We start from the raw sequence: 16,868 nt of genomic DNA, 5'->3' as shown, positions 1-16,868 counted from the left end.
CCTCCTCTCTTCCCGAACCTCCCTCCCCCTCCCCTGGACCTCCCTCCCCCTCCCCCGAACCTCCCTCCTCCTCCCCCGAACCTCCAAATCCATGACATGTCATCAGGTATGGTATTTCTCTACTTAATAGATAGTAAGAAGACCTTATCAATCTTAAGGGGGAGTGAAGAAGGATGGACTTAAAATGTAACTTTGTAGTTGGAAGGTTGGTTTCTCAAATCAATGTTCAAAAGAAAAGAAGGTGGGGTGAGGGAAAGGACATCTCTCTGGACCACATATATGGTGAGTGGGCATCAACACCTAAGTCGTTTTATAAGGGGGAGAGGTGGACTCCCTTTTTTTATTGTCAAATGCTAGTATACTTGGTTGCCACATTGGAACAACGAGAACATCGGGTACCTAAGATTCGTTTTTTGAAGACCCCGGAATGTGAAGGGGTAAGCCCTTGACACATGAGGGCTAAGATTGATTCTCGGTAGACTTGAGATTCAATCTTCTAAAATTTCCAATAAAAAAACTTTGAGATTTTAAAAAAACCTTTAATTATACGGAGGGCAAAAAGTTTAGACAAGCGCTAGAAAATAAGGGTTTTTTAACGATTTTGCCAATACAGGGGGGGGTTTGTTCAAACGTGACACTTGGTTTTAGGTGCATTCTATGATTAAGTACGGATGGGATAAGCTTTGAAAAAGTGTGTAATCATCAGAGCGATCTCTATTGTATAGATAAGTGTACGTCTTGTAGGTACAAAAAAGCCAACAATCTCGCAATATATTGAATTTCACCTTAAGATTTTTATACAATGTTTTTAAATAAAAGAGTGCATATAAATCATTTTAGATAGTTTAAATAGTTAAAATCACCTTCTTTTAACACTTCATTACCATATACAAGTAATATTTATCATTTTTAGGTATGATGGGAATGGACCATCACAAAAAGAAAAGAGTGTTTTTTAAAAGAATTTTTAATTAGTAAAGGAAAAAATTATGAAATCAATACGAATGATGGTTTTAAATTAGAGGATTTAAATCCTTTGAAAATCTACTAAATCCATGAAATAGATCTAAAAAAGATTGGAATCACTGTTTTAAATCAAAATCACTTGAAAATCCACTGTTTGAAAGTGCGACGTTCCCTTGGATTGGCTAGCTAATGGTGAATCAACCTGCAACCTCCATCTTTTTCATCGTTTTAATTCACCATTTTAAATCACACGATTTAAATCCCTACAAAAACTAGTACATCGATCTAACAAAATCTATTAAATGGATCTTAAACAGTGCACAAGTGCACATAGGCGTTGCCTCCTAGTATATGTAAAAGCGAAAGCAAATGAGTTTTTTAATGGGAAAGGGCATTTTTTTAGGATGATGTCCATACATGGCAATTTGAAACGGGTTTGAAACACTGAGCTTAATAACATTTTTTAAAATTCCACTTCAATGTTCAGAAAAGAGTTTCAATCCTCCACTGTACCACTACCTCTAAAGAGGCACTACTAAAAATCCATTAAATTGATGCCCTAAAAATCCAATAATTTGATGGAAATCAGTGTTTAAATCAAGCTACTTAAATCAATGATTTTTTTTTTTGCAAGGAAAGAAAAGGGATTTATTTTTTGATTGAAAAAAAAATACAAAACGGGAAAAAAGAGTGTCCAAAGAAAGCATTTTTCCAAGCAACGAATTTGGAAGGTTTTTTCTTGAGAATTTGGAAGGTTTTCCTGCCTGCCTAAAAGGTAGCCTTAGTAATGAAACTCATCTTCAAGAATTGAAATTATGATTTTTATTTTCCAAAAATTCCTTCTCCCATATTTGGACATATTCCACATGCAACTAGAGTTTAACTTCCACATAATCCCCAGTCTCTCTCTCTTTCCCCTAAAAATCCTCCTTTACTCTCTCTCTCTCTGTCTCTCCTCTCTCTCAACTCTCCATCCTCTTTTCCATGCTCCACACATGAGAGTGTGGAGATGAGGTAGAGAAAAGGTAAAAGGATTCCCTGAAATTTTCGAGGAGTTGAAAGGATGGAGCTAGAAAATATCGTATAGGTTGAAGTGTGGTGTGAAAAATTCCACATGCAACTAGAGTTTAACTTCCACATAATCCCCAGGCTCTCTCTCTTTCCCCTAAAAATCCTCCTTTACTCTCTCTCTCTCTCTCTCTCTCTCTCTCTCTCTCTCTCTCTCTCTCTCTCTCTCTCTCAACTCTCCATCCTCTTTTCCATGCTCCACATGCAAGGCCTTATGAATGATGATGAGCATTGAGCTTGTTTCTTGAGAGAGTGGAGATGGGGTAGGGAAAAGGTAAAAAGGATATCCTAAAATGTTGGAGGAGAGTTGAGAGGAAGGAGCTAGAAAAGATGGGATAGGTGGAAGTGGGGGGTGAAAAAGGAAGGGGTGAATATGTGTGAAAGGGTAGAACGTTGTGGTGAAAGGTGGGTGGAAATGGCCATCAACCTCAGGAGCGACCTTCGACAAGGGCACCCCGAGCCTTCATCTCCTCTTCTACTTCATCTCCTTCTTCCTCCTCCAGCTCCACGAGCAGTTCTTTCCATGTATATCACCATGCAGCCTCACCAGCTACTTATCGTCTCGCTCTTTCCTTCCACCTTCCTTCTTTTGCTCTCCCTCCTCCTCTCCTTCCCACTTCCCTCACCTTCCCTCACGCTTCCTCATGATGGTTCTTCCTCCTCCTCCTTCCCCTTCCATTTTGCCCGCTTGCTTCTCTACTACTGCAGTTCCATTTGCCCTGGAAATTATTAGGTCTATCATATGGTTTACTTGCTTGGAACACCATCAGTCAGCTCTTTACTCAGGAGTTCGTCATCTCAATCGGCTCCATGCACAGCGCCTGCACCGCCGTCTTCACATGCTAGCCGAGTTTTAACTGCTCTAAGCTATGAAACGTTAGCATATAGTCGAGCGCTTGGATTGCATGTTCGTCATTTTCTGCCTTCCAACTCAGTCTCGATCGGTTCACTGTTGCAGTGAACGCACTCATTGCTCTACGCACAGCTTGGTCTTCATTTCCTTTGTCCTGGGACAGTAGCACGGATCCTTGCAATGACCTATGGCTCGGTGTCAAATGCGACATCAGCAGCACGCGAGTCACTGAATTGTACAGTTTTCCAGCCTTTACTGCTTTGAAGCGTCTGCTGCATATACTTCAAGGCGATGTCGGATTCGAGCTCGACTAAATGGGAAAATTTTAGAAGAAGAAGCAACAGTTACTGATCTATGAGATTTGTCTCTTTTATGATGGCAAGCTTTTAGGAAACGAAGCAACTGAAGATTTCTCTTTCATGATGGCAGGCTTCTTATTAATCAGAATCTAATTGGAATTCTTCCTGCTGCAATCGGAGACTTGACCAATCTAACAGATTTGTACGCTTCCATCAACTTGCTTCAAATATTTGCGCGGACCTGTAGCGAGTTACTTTATACGGAACGCTCTTTCTTAAGTGTTACAATGCTTTCAAACTTTGCTTGTATGAACTTATGGATTTTCTCAATTCATAGGGACCTGTCATCCAATCCAAGGCTAGAAGGAAGCCTTCCTGTTGAGATTGGCAAACTGACCAACCTGAAGAAATTGTAAGCGAATAATTAGACGCTTTTATGCTTTTCTTAAACGTGATTGCCTCTCTTCTTATTAGAGAGAAGAACTTTCTATGATTGCTCGGCAAGTAGGCCTAACTTTTGCCTGTGATTGTCCAGTTTTGCGCAGTTTTGTAATTTTTCCGGCTCAATCCCATCAGATATAGGGAATATGACAAACTTACGGTACCTGTGAGTACATATCGCGGGAATCCTCAAGGATGAGTGAATAATTGATATACTTTTTTGTTTATGGCCAATGCATAAGATTTTACTGCTCTAAAGTTCAAATTTATGAGTGGCCAGGGGCTTGACCGGTAACTCTTTCACGGGACCTTTACCTCCGAGCATTGGTCTACTCACACAATTGCTCTGGATGGACTTGTCGAGCAATAATCTCACTGGGAGTCTGCCGGATTCAACCTTATTTGGTACTGGAAGCGGCTTGAACAACTTAACAAATGCACACCACCTGTGAGTCAAGATCTTCATTGATTGCTTTTGGAAACGAAAATTAGAGTGTTTAATATAAACTTTAATTCCTATGGATCTGGGGCAAGGATTGACAACTCACGATCTGCTTGTGTCATGGCTCTCAAACGGCAGCCATCTACAAAATAATTCTTTCTCAGGAAGCATCCCACCGTCCATTTTCAACTCTCAGATGCAGCTGTTACATTTGTGAGTGGATTATATCAAACTTTTACATGTGGTCGTTGAATCTTTCTAAGGCATTAAGTATAGAGCTGTGAGGGTGTTCGTTGAAACTCGTAAGGTGCAGACGTACGTTTTATGAATTAGACCATGTGAAAATCAGTGTCAGTCTCGGAAACTGATATTGCCTTAATCTGAAACTGATTTCACTCTTACTGAAGGCAAGAATATTCTTAGCTCCTAGACATTGATCATATGAATTTACGTCAACAGATTGCTATACGATAATAATTTCACCGGACCTATTCCTTCCACGATTGGTGATTTGTTACATATTCAGATCTTGTAAGTATGATGGTGAGTCGTGAAAGTATGTTGAAAAAGTGTAAGGCTAGATGAACCAAATTCTTATCATTTCCATAATCTGTCTTTATTAGTTGTGTTCTTCTGGGCTTCATGCTTTGCTTTTTGGGGGCAGGCGACTGGATAATAATCACCTGAATGGCCCAGTTCCAGCAACTTATATCAGTAGCATTGAGAACCTCACCACCTTGTAAGATCTCAAACTTCATCAGGGACATAAGAATGCTTCTGCTTTCAGCCTCTTCTAGTGATCTCAATCGTTCTTTCTGAACCGTGTAAATTTTTCTATAATGAAAGGCTAATCGTTTTGTCTGGCGCTTGCTTCTGTGCTACAGGCAGTTAAATAACAACGGTTTAACTGGCCAGCTCCCCGACCTTTCTAACAACAAGAAGCTGCAAATGCTGTAATAAATTATATATCTAGCACTCTTATACTCATTTGGTTCTATCAAACTTACAAAAGGTGGTGTGTGAAATTCATGGTTTAATATCATCTTCATCAATGGCAGGGAGCTTGGCAATAACCAGTTTAACTCTTCGACAATCCCGGCTTGGATCACAAGTTTGACAAAGCTCTATTTGCTGTTAAGTCAGAACCCGCCTGTTTATCATGCTTTTTTGTGTGTAGCCATTTAACATGTATATAACTTAAAGGTGGGCGGATGTTTCCCTGATCCAATCGTTTGATTTGTTTTGTTCTTTGGTTTTACAGATCCCTGCAATCTGCAAACTTGATTGGCAACATACCAGCTGATATTTTTTCGCTCCCCCATATCTCGAATGTGTAAGCTTCTCGACGTGGCTTTTATACATCGATCAGCTTTGAACTTAGAAGCTAAAAGAAACTTAAGCATATCATTGCTTAATTACAGGACACTTGGATCAAACAATTTGACGGGCACGTTGAATCTCAATGCATCAAGATCGACACTTCTTCTTGTTGACGTGACGAACAACAGTATATCTGACCTTGACAAAGGCAATTACGCACAAGAATTACTGTGAGTATGCTCATCCGCAGTATTACGTGGATCACGACCATTCTCTAAGAAGCTAATTATGGCAGTTAAGATGGTTGGTTTGTTGACATATTGTTTGGTTGATTCACACCCAGATTGGATGGAAATCCGTATTGTAACAAGCATTTATCTGTTTGCACAATTGAACAATCCGCATCATCAGTTCCTTCTGCGGTATCAAGCTGCACAGTTAAATGCCCCTACGAATATGCAATCAATCCTAAAGCTTCTGGGGGTTGCCATTGTGCACGCCCTGTTGTTGCCAACGTTACCTTTACTGCAACCAAATTTCCCCTTTTGACAGACTACAGCATTTCTTATATGGAGCATCTATTAGCAGCTGGGCTGAGCCAGAATGTTGGAAACACGATATTTCTCGACAGCCAAGTGGTGATGCAGGTTCACTCGAGTACTCAAGTAACGTTTTTGGTGTTTCCTCCCAGCAGTGTGAATTGCTGGCATCCTTATGAAGCAGCTCGTATATCTTACGTAATAAAAAATCAGGATGTCCAATTTCTTGAAGTCGGACCAATAGTTTGCAGGTTTATGGGCACTCCTTACGATTTTGGTAATCATATGCACCCATTGTGAACACACTCTTTTAATTTAGGATACCCTTAACTATAAAAGTTTTAATAGTGCATCCCCTATATCTCTAAATCCGACTTTTGCACTGCGCATCACAGTACTCTTTCATTTTCATGTTGCAGTGGTTGTGAACAAATTCAGCAGAGCTGCCAGTATTGGGATCGGAGTCGGTGTGTCAGTTTTTGTTCTTTCAATCATGGTGATTGCAGCTTATGCTGTCAAGCAGAGAAAGAAAGCACAGAAAGCAGAGAGACAAAATAAGCCTTTTGGTAAGTAATGTCGTCTCACCTGTAATTGCTTCTTCTTTCTTTGGTTGATTCAGCTAGAGTCTGTTATAGACATTGAAGGTTCGATGGAAAAATGATGGTTGTTTTTTCCCAGCTACTTGGATTGCAGCTAGTGAAGGAAATTCCACAGATATTCCTCGATTGAAAGGTGCGCGGTGGTTTTCATTCGATGAGCTAAGAAAGTGTACCAACAATTTTAGTCTCAGCAATGAGATCGGTGGAGGAGGATACGGAAAGGTATTGTGCAAAGCTAAAACCACGTTTGTGATGATTTATCTAGAATTTCTCTATATTGATGTCCTAATTCATGGCAATCTTCAAAGTTGAGCCTTCTATCTAAAGTTGAACATTAACAATTCAGGTTTGAGCTCCCAGTTGTCAATTTTCATCCACAAATTTCGATGCAGCTGGTTTCCAGTTTTCTGCTGTCATTTTTCTAAAGAATAGAAAAATTCAAGGCCTTCAGTATTTGTTCGCCACCCTATGATACGTTCTTGCTTTTCTACTAGGTTTACAAAGGATGTCTTGTATCTGGAGAACAAGTGGCAATCAAAAGGGCAGGGCCTACCTCTTTACAAGGTGTAAGAGAGTTCAAAAACGAGATAGAGCTTTTGTCTAGAGTGCACCATAGACACCTGGTTGGTCTAATTGGCTTTTGTTTTGATGAAGACGAGCAGATGCTCGTCTATGAGTACATGCCAAACGGGACTATAAAAGAATGTCTCTCAGGTATCGTTAGTTTAAACATTTATTCTTTAGTTTAATCCAAAGTGTGTTTTTTTAGAAAACATTAAAGTTTTATTACTTTTGATGTCAATGTGTTACCCTAGGTCAAGCTAGACTCTCCATGGACTGGGAACGAAGGCTATCAATTGCCCTTGATTCAGCAAGGGGCATTGCCTATTTGCATACGGAAGCTAACCCACCCATCATTCATAGGGACATAAAGTCAAGCAACATCCTTTTGGACAACAAGCTAGTGGCTAAGGTGGCAGATTTTGGTCTTTCCAAAATGCCTGCACTTGACGAGGATGACTCTTCCTCTTTGTGGTGGACAAAAGTGAAAGGATCACTGGTATGATAGCTGCGGCCTTTCAATTTCACTTTTGGGTGGCAATAGATCATGGACGAAGCCACATTTCTAATGTGCATTGTGTACTATGACATGTTGCATGAGGAAATCTAATTTTTGTTTTACTCATCTAATGCAGGGATACTTGGACCCAGACTATTACATGACCAAACAACTTACAAAAAAAAGTGACATTTACAGTTTTGGTGTGGTATTGATGGAGCTTGCAACAGGCAGAATGCCAGTAAAGGAAGGAAAGTATGTCGTGCGTGAAGCAAGGATAGCTCATGCCCAAGGTGGAATGGTTGCGGTGGTTCAATCCTTTGTGGATCCCAATCTTAGAGGCTATGAGCCAAAGGCATTAGAAAGATTTTTAGAGCTAGCACTAAAGTGTGTGGAGGATAATCCAGCATCTCGACCCACCATCGATGAGGTGGTGAAAGAGCTTGAGACTCTATATGAGGTGCACTCAAAGGAAGCAATGAATATAGAAATGAAGGATGATCGGTCAGAATTACTATACTCCATGGGATCACGATACTTGAGGCAATATCCTGAGAGTTCATTTGAGTATAGTGGAAGCATGCCAAGTTCTGCACAACCGAAGTGATGATCGTCAAGGACCAACCCATCTCCCTGTTCAAGGTTTGGGGCCTCCAAATTATAGGTCCAACATCATTTATTAGCACTGCCTCCTTATAGAGAGTGCTATAGAGGAGGATTGGACCTCTTTTGTGAATTTTCACTTATAAATTTTCATTTATGGTGATCATCCTACAAAAATTGCCTTGCAATAGCCCAACTCCCTTTTAAAAATCATTTTCTTTCTCTTTTGATTCCAAAAGCACTTACTTTATCACTAATGAGAGGAAGTGCCCACATGCACTTGTGCACTCTTGTCTCACTCTTGTTAACAAATGGGAAGCATCCACCCTTTTGCAACCTCACGTTTTGCTTTCTTTTGAGAGTGTCCTTTCTATGTAGGTTCAAACTCCCACCAAGCACGCTGCATCAACCCTTATCCCAACACACATGATATGACATGATGCCATCCATGTCTCTCTCTCTCTCTCTCTCTCTCTCTCTCTCTCTCTCTCTCTCTCTCTCTCTCTCTCTCTCTCTCCCTTGTGCCACCACGATATGACTTGTTTGCTTTGACCCTTGCTTTTTATCTCCTTTTTGTATAGAGCCTTATGCCAATACATGATGTGACCTCAAGGCATTCATTATGTAAAACGCATGCATCACATAGTTTCAGCAAAAGGGACTTTAACACCCCCTAATACACTCGTTTATGTATATTTTTTGCAACCCACAAGGAAATAAAACTGTTGGAACTCATGTGCTATCTCATAGCTTTAGTAGACTTGGGTGTGATATGCTCCCATCTCTCTCTCTCTCTCTCTCTCTCTCTCTCTCTCTCTCTCTCTTTCACAAAACTTTCTTTTTTCAGAGACACCTAAAGTTTCAATTCTTACAACATTTCTTAAATTCACATATGATAAAATATATGAGATCGTATGCAATAATCCATCCATTTAGTGAGTCCACCTGAGGTGGCATGATAGTGTACTCACTAACAAGGGCCATAGAATCCAAAAAGATCTATGATAATGAAGGCATTATAGTGTAACTTAGGGGAAAAACCTACATGTTACAATTTGGAACGGGAAGATATAAAGATACTAAGTAATAGAGCCACTCACAATCCACAATACACTATGTTTTGTAATGCAAGATGAAGGTGCAAGATGTTTGCCATCTCCATAAAGAGATGCATGTTGCTTATCATTTGTGCAAAGAAGTATAAGTGTATCTTACATGAGTACAATCTCTTCCTATAGGAATCTTTAAGAATGTATAGAGTCTCAATTAAAGATATTTATCATCTCTTGATAATTTTACGAATGGAAAAAGTAAGAACATGTGGTCTTAATTAGAGATGTTTATTTTTTGATAATTGTGCTAATGGTGGCAACATTTGATACTAACCTCTTACAAGTGTGGGAATGATTTTGCCCAAGGATTACTATCACGTTTTCATGTTTGCATTAATGGGTTATTAACGTTCATTAATTACTCTTCCAAGTAGCGTGAAAACAATGTGATCACATAGGTTACCGAAAAAAATCATCAGTAAATTGGATAAATGTACCGCCAGTACACAAGACACTACTGATGGTAGAACTCATATTCCCGGTGGTAATATTAATTATCGTGGTGGTGTGAATATCAATGGTAATATGTACCATTAGGATAATTAATATTACCACCAGGAATATGAGCTCTACCGCCGGTAGTGTCATGTACCGGCGGTGCTGTGGGGTGCAGATTCCCAATTTCCTGCACACCCCGAGGCTATATATCAAAGGAAATGGCGATAGAGGCTTGTCATTCAATCCGGTTGTGGTTCATATCCCAATAAGTTGGGAAAGAAAGTGAACCACGATTTGGATTTGAATAGTTATAAGGCTAACTAGGTTAGAGTGAGTTAGCATTCATTATACCTGTGGGTGTGGTTTTCTCCTCCGATTCCTTGCGTCTTGGAGAAATTGTAGACCACGAACATGAGGGCTAGTGGATGTGAGTGTTTGTTGTGTGTTCTTGAGGGTGGTCTATACTCCGACTCCTTGCGTTTTGGGGAACTTGTAGATGATGATCATGAGTGCCAATGAATGCAATTGTTAATGAGTAGTCTTCACTCTTAAGCTAAGGGCCTTAGGTATGGAGAGAAGGGGGAGACGAGATGGCAATGACTTGAGTAGAAACAGGGCACATGTTGCAACTACGAATGCACAATCGAAAATGCCTGAAATTAGAAATGCTCATTCACAATCTTCGAGAAAGAAACTGTGGATGCATCAAGTCATGCCCATGCCAATATTGATATGCCTGAAAATGTTCCCAGGGTTGAAGAAGGAGTTGTTGAAGAGGATCTCATTGCCAAAATGGGCACTACCCCAATGCTTGATCCACCCTGTGAGGTTGTTAACCAAGATACGGGGAGAGGACTTATGCAGGTATCACAATCCTCTCAAAGAGTTGTTCCACATGCACAGGGGGAAAAACATAAGTCACATGGTCCAGAGTGGGACTTTCTTATTAATATTCGTGACTACATTGAGTGGAAATGCAAGTATTGTGGAATACAAAAATCTGGGGGAGCACCTCACGTAAGGGGCCACTTGCAAGGTGACTCAAGAAAGAGCATTCAGTGTTGTGCGGCCCTAGGAGCTGCTGTAGCAGCTCGCACCTTGACAGAGAAGATGCAAGCTTCTGGAAAAATATGAAGAAGATCAATTTGGGAAAGTCAAGGTATAAGTGGAATAGAGTCTGTGAGCATACATGGTGATGGAAGTACTAGTGTTGCAAGCTCCAATGCCAGAACTCCTTGTGTGGATACTAGCATGCAAGATAGATCGCCACCTACTGCTCATGAAGCTAGATCGGCAACTGCTACTCCTAACTTGAGGCAACCCATGATAGTTGAGAGCATCCAAGTTCAAGACTTGGAGAATGCAAAGTATGTACTTGGTAGATCAATCTTGCGATTAGGATATCCACTGAGTATGGTCGATAACGATGATATGAGAGTTGCATGGAATTGCATTGCTAACTATGGGCTAGGCTTCAAGCCACCTTCTTACCACACATTGCATTCATCATTGTTAGATAAGGCATATGTAGAAGAGAAAAAGCACATAAATCGTAGCATTTTCGAGCAACTGCATAACACCGAATGCACAATTGTCTGAGACGGGTGGACAAGCATAAAATGCCATGCTTTATTGAATGTGATGGTTATATTGCCACGTGAGGAGGCCTTCCACACATCGATTGATGCCTCACATGTAAAGAAGTTGGGGACATATATGGCTGGTGTATTATCCAGATTATAAGAGAGTTAGGCCCTGAAAAGGTTGTTCAGGTTGTCATGGATAATGCCAAGAGTTGTAAAAGGGTGAGAAGAATATTGTGAAGGGAGTATACCAATTTATATGCATCTGCATGTTGTACACATACTTTAAATCTTGCATTGAAAGATTGGTATATACAAGTGCCATGGTTCAAAGAGATTGTTTGTGAGGCTCAAGACATCGTCAAGTTAGTACGATCAAAGCAACGTCTTGAAGCAATCTTTATGTCTCGTGATGGTTCTACCATGTTGCAATCGCTAGCAACAACAAGATTTGCCACGTACTTCTACACTTTGCAATCTCTAGTGAAAAATAAGAGTTTTCTTATAGAGACATTTCATTGTGATGCATTTGAACGATGGATGTCAGAGTTGACCGATAGGGCAACAAAGGAGAAAATGCATGACTTGAAAGAAACATTGGGATCCCTTGCATTATGGAAACGGTTTGAGAATGCCGCTAATATTATGAAACCTATTTTATATGCACTTAAGGCATTGGACTCAAAGTCTCCAACAATTAGAAAAGCATAAATGCACTTTTGGAGTATTGAGCAAGCTCTTATTGCAAGGAACCCCTCTCCTCACCCCGGCCAAGAGAATGAGAGAAGACCATTTAATGCTACAAAACGCAAGGAATTGTGGCAATTGTTTAGGCCATGATGGGAGCAAGCTCATTATCCATTGCATAGTGTTGGGTACCTTTTAGACCTCGAGTGGTGAAGTAAGAAGCCCGAAGAGATCCCAATTGTTATGCATGACTTTCATAAGGTGGTGCAACAATATTATCCCAAGGAGGGGTTGTTTGCATCGAGCAATGTTCAAGATTGGCAGAAACTACATCTGCTTGGAAATGGTGGATGATGAATGGTGGCAGGTGTGAGCTTCTACGCCTGATTGCAATGAGGGTTCTTTCTCAGACATGCTCAAACTCGGGCTCAGAAAGAAATTGGAGTCATTACAAGTACATTCACAGTACTTTACGAAATAGACTTCTAGAGGATAGATGGCAAACCTTATTCTCCTTTCCTAGTTCAACATAACCTGCTGGTTGTTGCATGTAGACTTCCTCATCTAGATAACCATTGAGAAATGCATTCTTGACATCGAGCTGATACACATTCCATTTGCTGAATGTTGCTAGTGATATCAAGAACCGTATGGAATCCATCTTTGCTACTGGAGCATAAGTCTCATCATATTCTTGACCATATTGTTGTGCAAATCCTTTTGCAACTAATCTAGCTTTATATCTCTGAATACTTCCATCTGGATTGTACTTCACTTTGTATACCCATTTGTTTGCTATGGCCTTGTTTCCTAGTGGAAGATCGCATAATTCCCAAGTGTTACTTTTATACAAAGCATCCATTTCTTCATTCATAGTAGTTTGCCATTCTGGCTTGTCTACTGCGTCTTCGAAGTACACTGGCTCTTCTGTAGCCATGATGGTAGTCATAAGAGCATAGTTGGTGGTTTCCACCTGAATTGCTTTGCCTTTCTGAGCATATGTCAATCTGGCTAGAGGTTTTCTTTCCCTAGTAGACTATCTAAGCTATTGTAGCTCTGCTTGGGGTGTTCCAGGCAATTCTTGCTCTTCTTCATCAACTTGTTCTGTAGATGACTTTGAAGTCGATGCTTCTATCTCCTATGTAGGTGAGGTTTTCCATTCTAATTCCTAATCAAAATTACATATTTGGAGATAATGACTTTGCAGTTAATGGGATCATACAATTTGTATGCTTTGCTTTCTTCACTGTAGCCGACCATGATGCATTTGTGTGACTTTGCATCCAATTTCCTGCAATGATCACCATGTATGTGGGCATATGCTATGCAGCCAAATATGTAGAGATGCCCAATGCGTGGCTTTTGTCCAATGAATGCTTCATAAGGAGTCATACCCTGTATCGGTTCGGTAGGAAGCCGATTCATCATACTGATTTGGAAGATGCTTTTCACTAAGCATTGCTCTAGCACTATCTACTAAAGTCCCATTCTTCCTTTCAACTTTTCAATTCTACTAAGGAGTATCTGCACATGTGAATTGTCTTCGAATGCCGTGATTTTTGCAAAAGTTCATGAATGTTGAAGACATGTATTCACCTCCTCTATCTGATCTCATGACCTTGATCTTTCTGCCTGTCTGGTTTTCTACCATGGCTTTAAATTCTTGAAATCTAGAAAACACTTCAAATTTCTCTTTCAAAAAGTAGACCCAACAATATTTGCTGCAGTTGTCGATGAAGGTCAAGTAGTAAAGTGAACCATTGATGTTGTGGGTCTGGGCATAACCCCATACATCTATATGTATCAAATCAAGAATACCTCATCCACGAGAGGTACTTCTGACAAAGTTGGTTTGCTTTTGCTTGTCGAAGCAGCATGCTTCGTAAACTTTTCCAAGAAACTGTAGCTTCGGAATCCCAATTGCCATATTCTGATTCTTGAGATCTAACAAGTACTTGAAGTTGACATGACCATATCTCTTGTGCCATTTTACAGATAGTGGCATCTGTTGTGATTGAGTTGACATGGCATGCTTATCTAGTACTGTAGCTAGCATTTTGTATAAGCATCCTTCCTTGACACCTTTTGCTACTAGCTGACATCTTTTGGATTTGTCTCTGATAGTGCATTCATCATCGTTAAAGATGACTTTGTAATTGTGTTCCGTCATTTGACCTACTGACAAAAAGTTCTTGCTGAGCTTTGGAACATAGAGCACATCTTTCACTAATCCTTTTGTACCAGTGAAATTGTTCATAGGGATAACACCTATCCCTTGAATTGGATTCGGTGTATTGTCTACTGTGTAGACATTTTTCTATCCTTCTAATGGCTTCATTTCTATGAATCTTCCTAATGATTTGTCATGTGGGATGACGCATCGCTATCGATGTACCAAGGATCCTATTCCACTTGGTCGACTTGATAGCTATAATCCAATTTGGGATTGAAATCAGTGTCTAGGTACACTGTATCAGTCTGATGCAATTCCTCGCTTGCAAGAAACATATTTCCATGTCCATTTGCAAAATGACTGTGACTAGAATGTCCACCATGATGATTTCCTCTGCCTCGAAAATTCCCTTGATTACTGTTGGATTGATTGCCTTGGTCGTACTACTTCTTGCAGCAATCTCTTTCATAGTGTCCAAACTTGTGACAGTAGTTGCACTAAAAGTTTGACAAATTGGTGGACGCATTCCCTCGTCCTTGGAATCTTCTTCGATTGGAATGATTTCCTCTTTGCTGATTCTGCTGTGGCTAAGGATGATGCTAATGCTGATGTTAATGCTGACTTTGATTTTGTTGACGATGACCACTTTTCTGGTATGATCTACCTCGGCCTTTTTGCCTTTGCTTCTGTCTGAAGCTGTGAATGCCTGATCATTAGAATCACCTTTACATGCTTGAATAGCTTGAGTCCTGAGATCTTCACCAAGTGGGACTGATTGAAGTTCTTCCATTGTTGGAATTTGCCGTGGATGGCAATACTCTGGACTAGATTCTTGCATCCCTCTCCTAGTCCATTGAGAATGACTTTGACAAATTGGGGGATCGAGCTCTCCTAGTCATGAGAACATCCTAATACAACACTAATCTAAGGAGGATCAAATCGGGGGATCGAGCTCTCCTAGTCATGAGACAACATCCTAATACAACACTAATCTAAGGAGGATGCAACCTAAGTTCAAACATGATGAAGAGAGTGCTCATGACATGTACCTCAAGTCAATTAGGTTCCAAGATAGATTAGCTTGGACTCATAAAGAGAATCTTGAGATAGTGCAAAGTGCTTGATTGATATTACTTCAAATGAACCTCCCTTTTATAGGTGAGGGTACTTACATCCATATGCTTGCTCACATGTGGGATATCTCCTCCATGCCATGTGGCAGCTTACCCTTTACTCATACCTTTGCTCTACACGTGCTCATGGCACCACAACTCTCAACACCTCTTCTTGGTGCCATGATCCTTTGGCTACTGCAAGGTGGTCAGATGTGAGTTACAAATCCATCACCTCCCCTTAGTGCATGTATTGCTACTTAAGGTGGTCAAGTGTGGTTTTTACATGTCAATACCTCCCCTAAGTGCTTTCATAGCTATTCTCAGGTGGCCAGGCTTGATTTACAAAATATAGGCAAGGTTGGCAAGGTTTTTGTTTCTCAATACATTCCATTGATGTCACCTTTTGGCTCATGGCTTGATGACGATGCTGTGTAGTTGACCTGTTGATTCTTCAATCTGCAATCTTCTTCCTTGTGTAGCTTCATGCATGATACTTTGTTCTTCCATGCGCCTTGATGCTTTATGTGTGGATGCCATGCTTCATGCTATGGTCATCTCATACACTTTGCTTTTGGCATGCTTTTACCAATATTGTGTGCATTCATGCTTTGATTTGTCATTTGTTGCAAAGGTATTACCAATTCATTTCGTTCAATATTGGTAGTGTCTAATTGCTAACAATGATTCTGATCTTACAAGCACGTAGACTCCAATGGACAATCATTTTTCCTTTTTGGAGCATGTCCAAATTCTTCTTGGATTGCAAGTTATGCCTTGTCGAAGATTCTATGAAGAAGAGGGCCTTTGATGATGTGACGCAAGGATTCACATGCTGAATTCCAAACTGTGCTTAGCTGGCACTGTAGATGATGTGGCATATTAACCAATCCTTATCCTAAATGTAACCATGGTTAATCTTTACCACAATTACTTGATCAGCCTTATCTTCCATGTGTCCTTATCCTTGCACACCCTGGCAGATGAACTTAACCAAGGTTTAAGCTTATCGTTTCAATGACATTTAATGCCATGTGTCTTAAGGTTTACAACCTTAGAGAAGAATGAGAAGAGCTTCTCTGCAATAGTGATGATGTGAATTGCAGGCAGTTCATCTGCTTACAGAGGCTCGAATCGGAAACCTCGCCTACTGGTGCTTGGGGAGTGCGTGAAGTTCTACTCAGCTGTGACAATTGAGTTATTTGAATGTTAAACTTACTTTGTTCTCGAGCTCAGGAGCATCCTCCCAATAGTGAAGATGTCAAATCACCTCGGCTCTTCAAAAGGGTTGACTCTCCTTCTATCTTCACAAACATACGTGTAGCTTAGCACTACCTTCTATGCTACTTTGAGGCGGGAAGCTGCTAATGCAAGTACATGGGCTGGGAGGTCGTTGGAGGAGTCATTGAGGCATGGTGGTCACTGGCTATGTGTCCCTTCACATTGGAGGCAGATAGCATTGGTTGCGTAGCAATGGTTGTTGCTATAATCTGCCATAGCTAGAGTCATTGAAGCATGCGCCTTAGTGTTGTTGGATGGTGGCGGCCCGGTGATGCTGGCCTTAGATGTTGGC

At 40.5% G+C, this 16,868-nt stretch overlaps 1 protein-coding gene across 2 annotated transcripts; it reads left to right on the top strand.

Moving 5' to 3' along the window:
* Nucleotides 1-2,547: 2,547 nt before the first annotated feature.
* On the top strand, nucleotides 2,548-8,381 carry LOC147897450 (leucine-rich repeat receptor protein kinase HPCA1-like). 2 transcript variants are annotated; one of them, XM_087380303.1, is made up of 20 exons: nucleotides 2,548-2,684; nucleotides 2,993-3,122; nucleotides 3,317-3,388; nucleotides 3,524-3,598; nucleotides 3,722-3,793; nucleotides 3,908-4,075; nucleotides 4,208-4,282; nucleotides 4,529-4,600; nucleotides 4,734-4,808; nucleotides 4,954-5,022; nucleotides 5,128-5,202; nucleotides 5,331-5,402; nucleotides 5,491-5,619; nucleotides 5,733-6,205; nucleotides 6,348-6,494; nucleotides 6,607-6,749; nucleotides 7,022-7,091; nucleotides 7,182-7,241; nucleotides 7,343-7,587; nucleotides 7,724-8,381. In XM_087380303.1, the coding sequence occupies exons 1-20, from the start codon at nucleotides 2,558-2,560 to the stop codon at nucleotides 8,192-8,194; spliced, it is 2,820 nt and encodes a 939-aa protein (XP_087236429.1). In that variant the 5' UTR covers nucleotides 2,548-2,557; the 3' UTR covers nucleotides 8,195-8,381. The 2 variants fall into 2 exon arrangements, with proteins under 2 accessions (XP_087236429.1, XP_087236428.1); XM_087380302.1 differs by having other exon boundaries at nucleotides 7,022-7,241.
* Nucleotides 8,382-16,868: the final 8,487 nt, after the last annotated feature.

The sequence above is a fragment of the Dipteris shenzhenensis genome, chromosome 10, assembly GCF_047967505.1.
Source record: "Dipteris shenzhenensis isolate YYH24624 ecotype China chromosome 10, Dip_SZ_1.0, whole genome shotgun sequence".
NCBI classification, from domain to species: domain Eukaryota; kingdom Viridiplantae; phylum Streptophyta; class Polypodiopsida; order Gleicheniales; family Dipteridaceae; genus Dipteris; species Dipteris shenzhenensis.
This window is presented reverse-complemented; position numbering and strand designations above follow the sequence as displayed.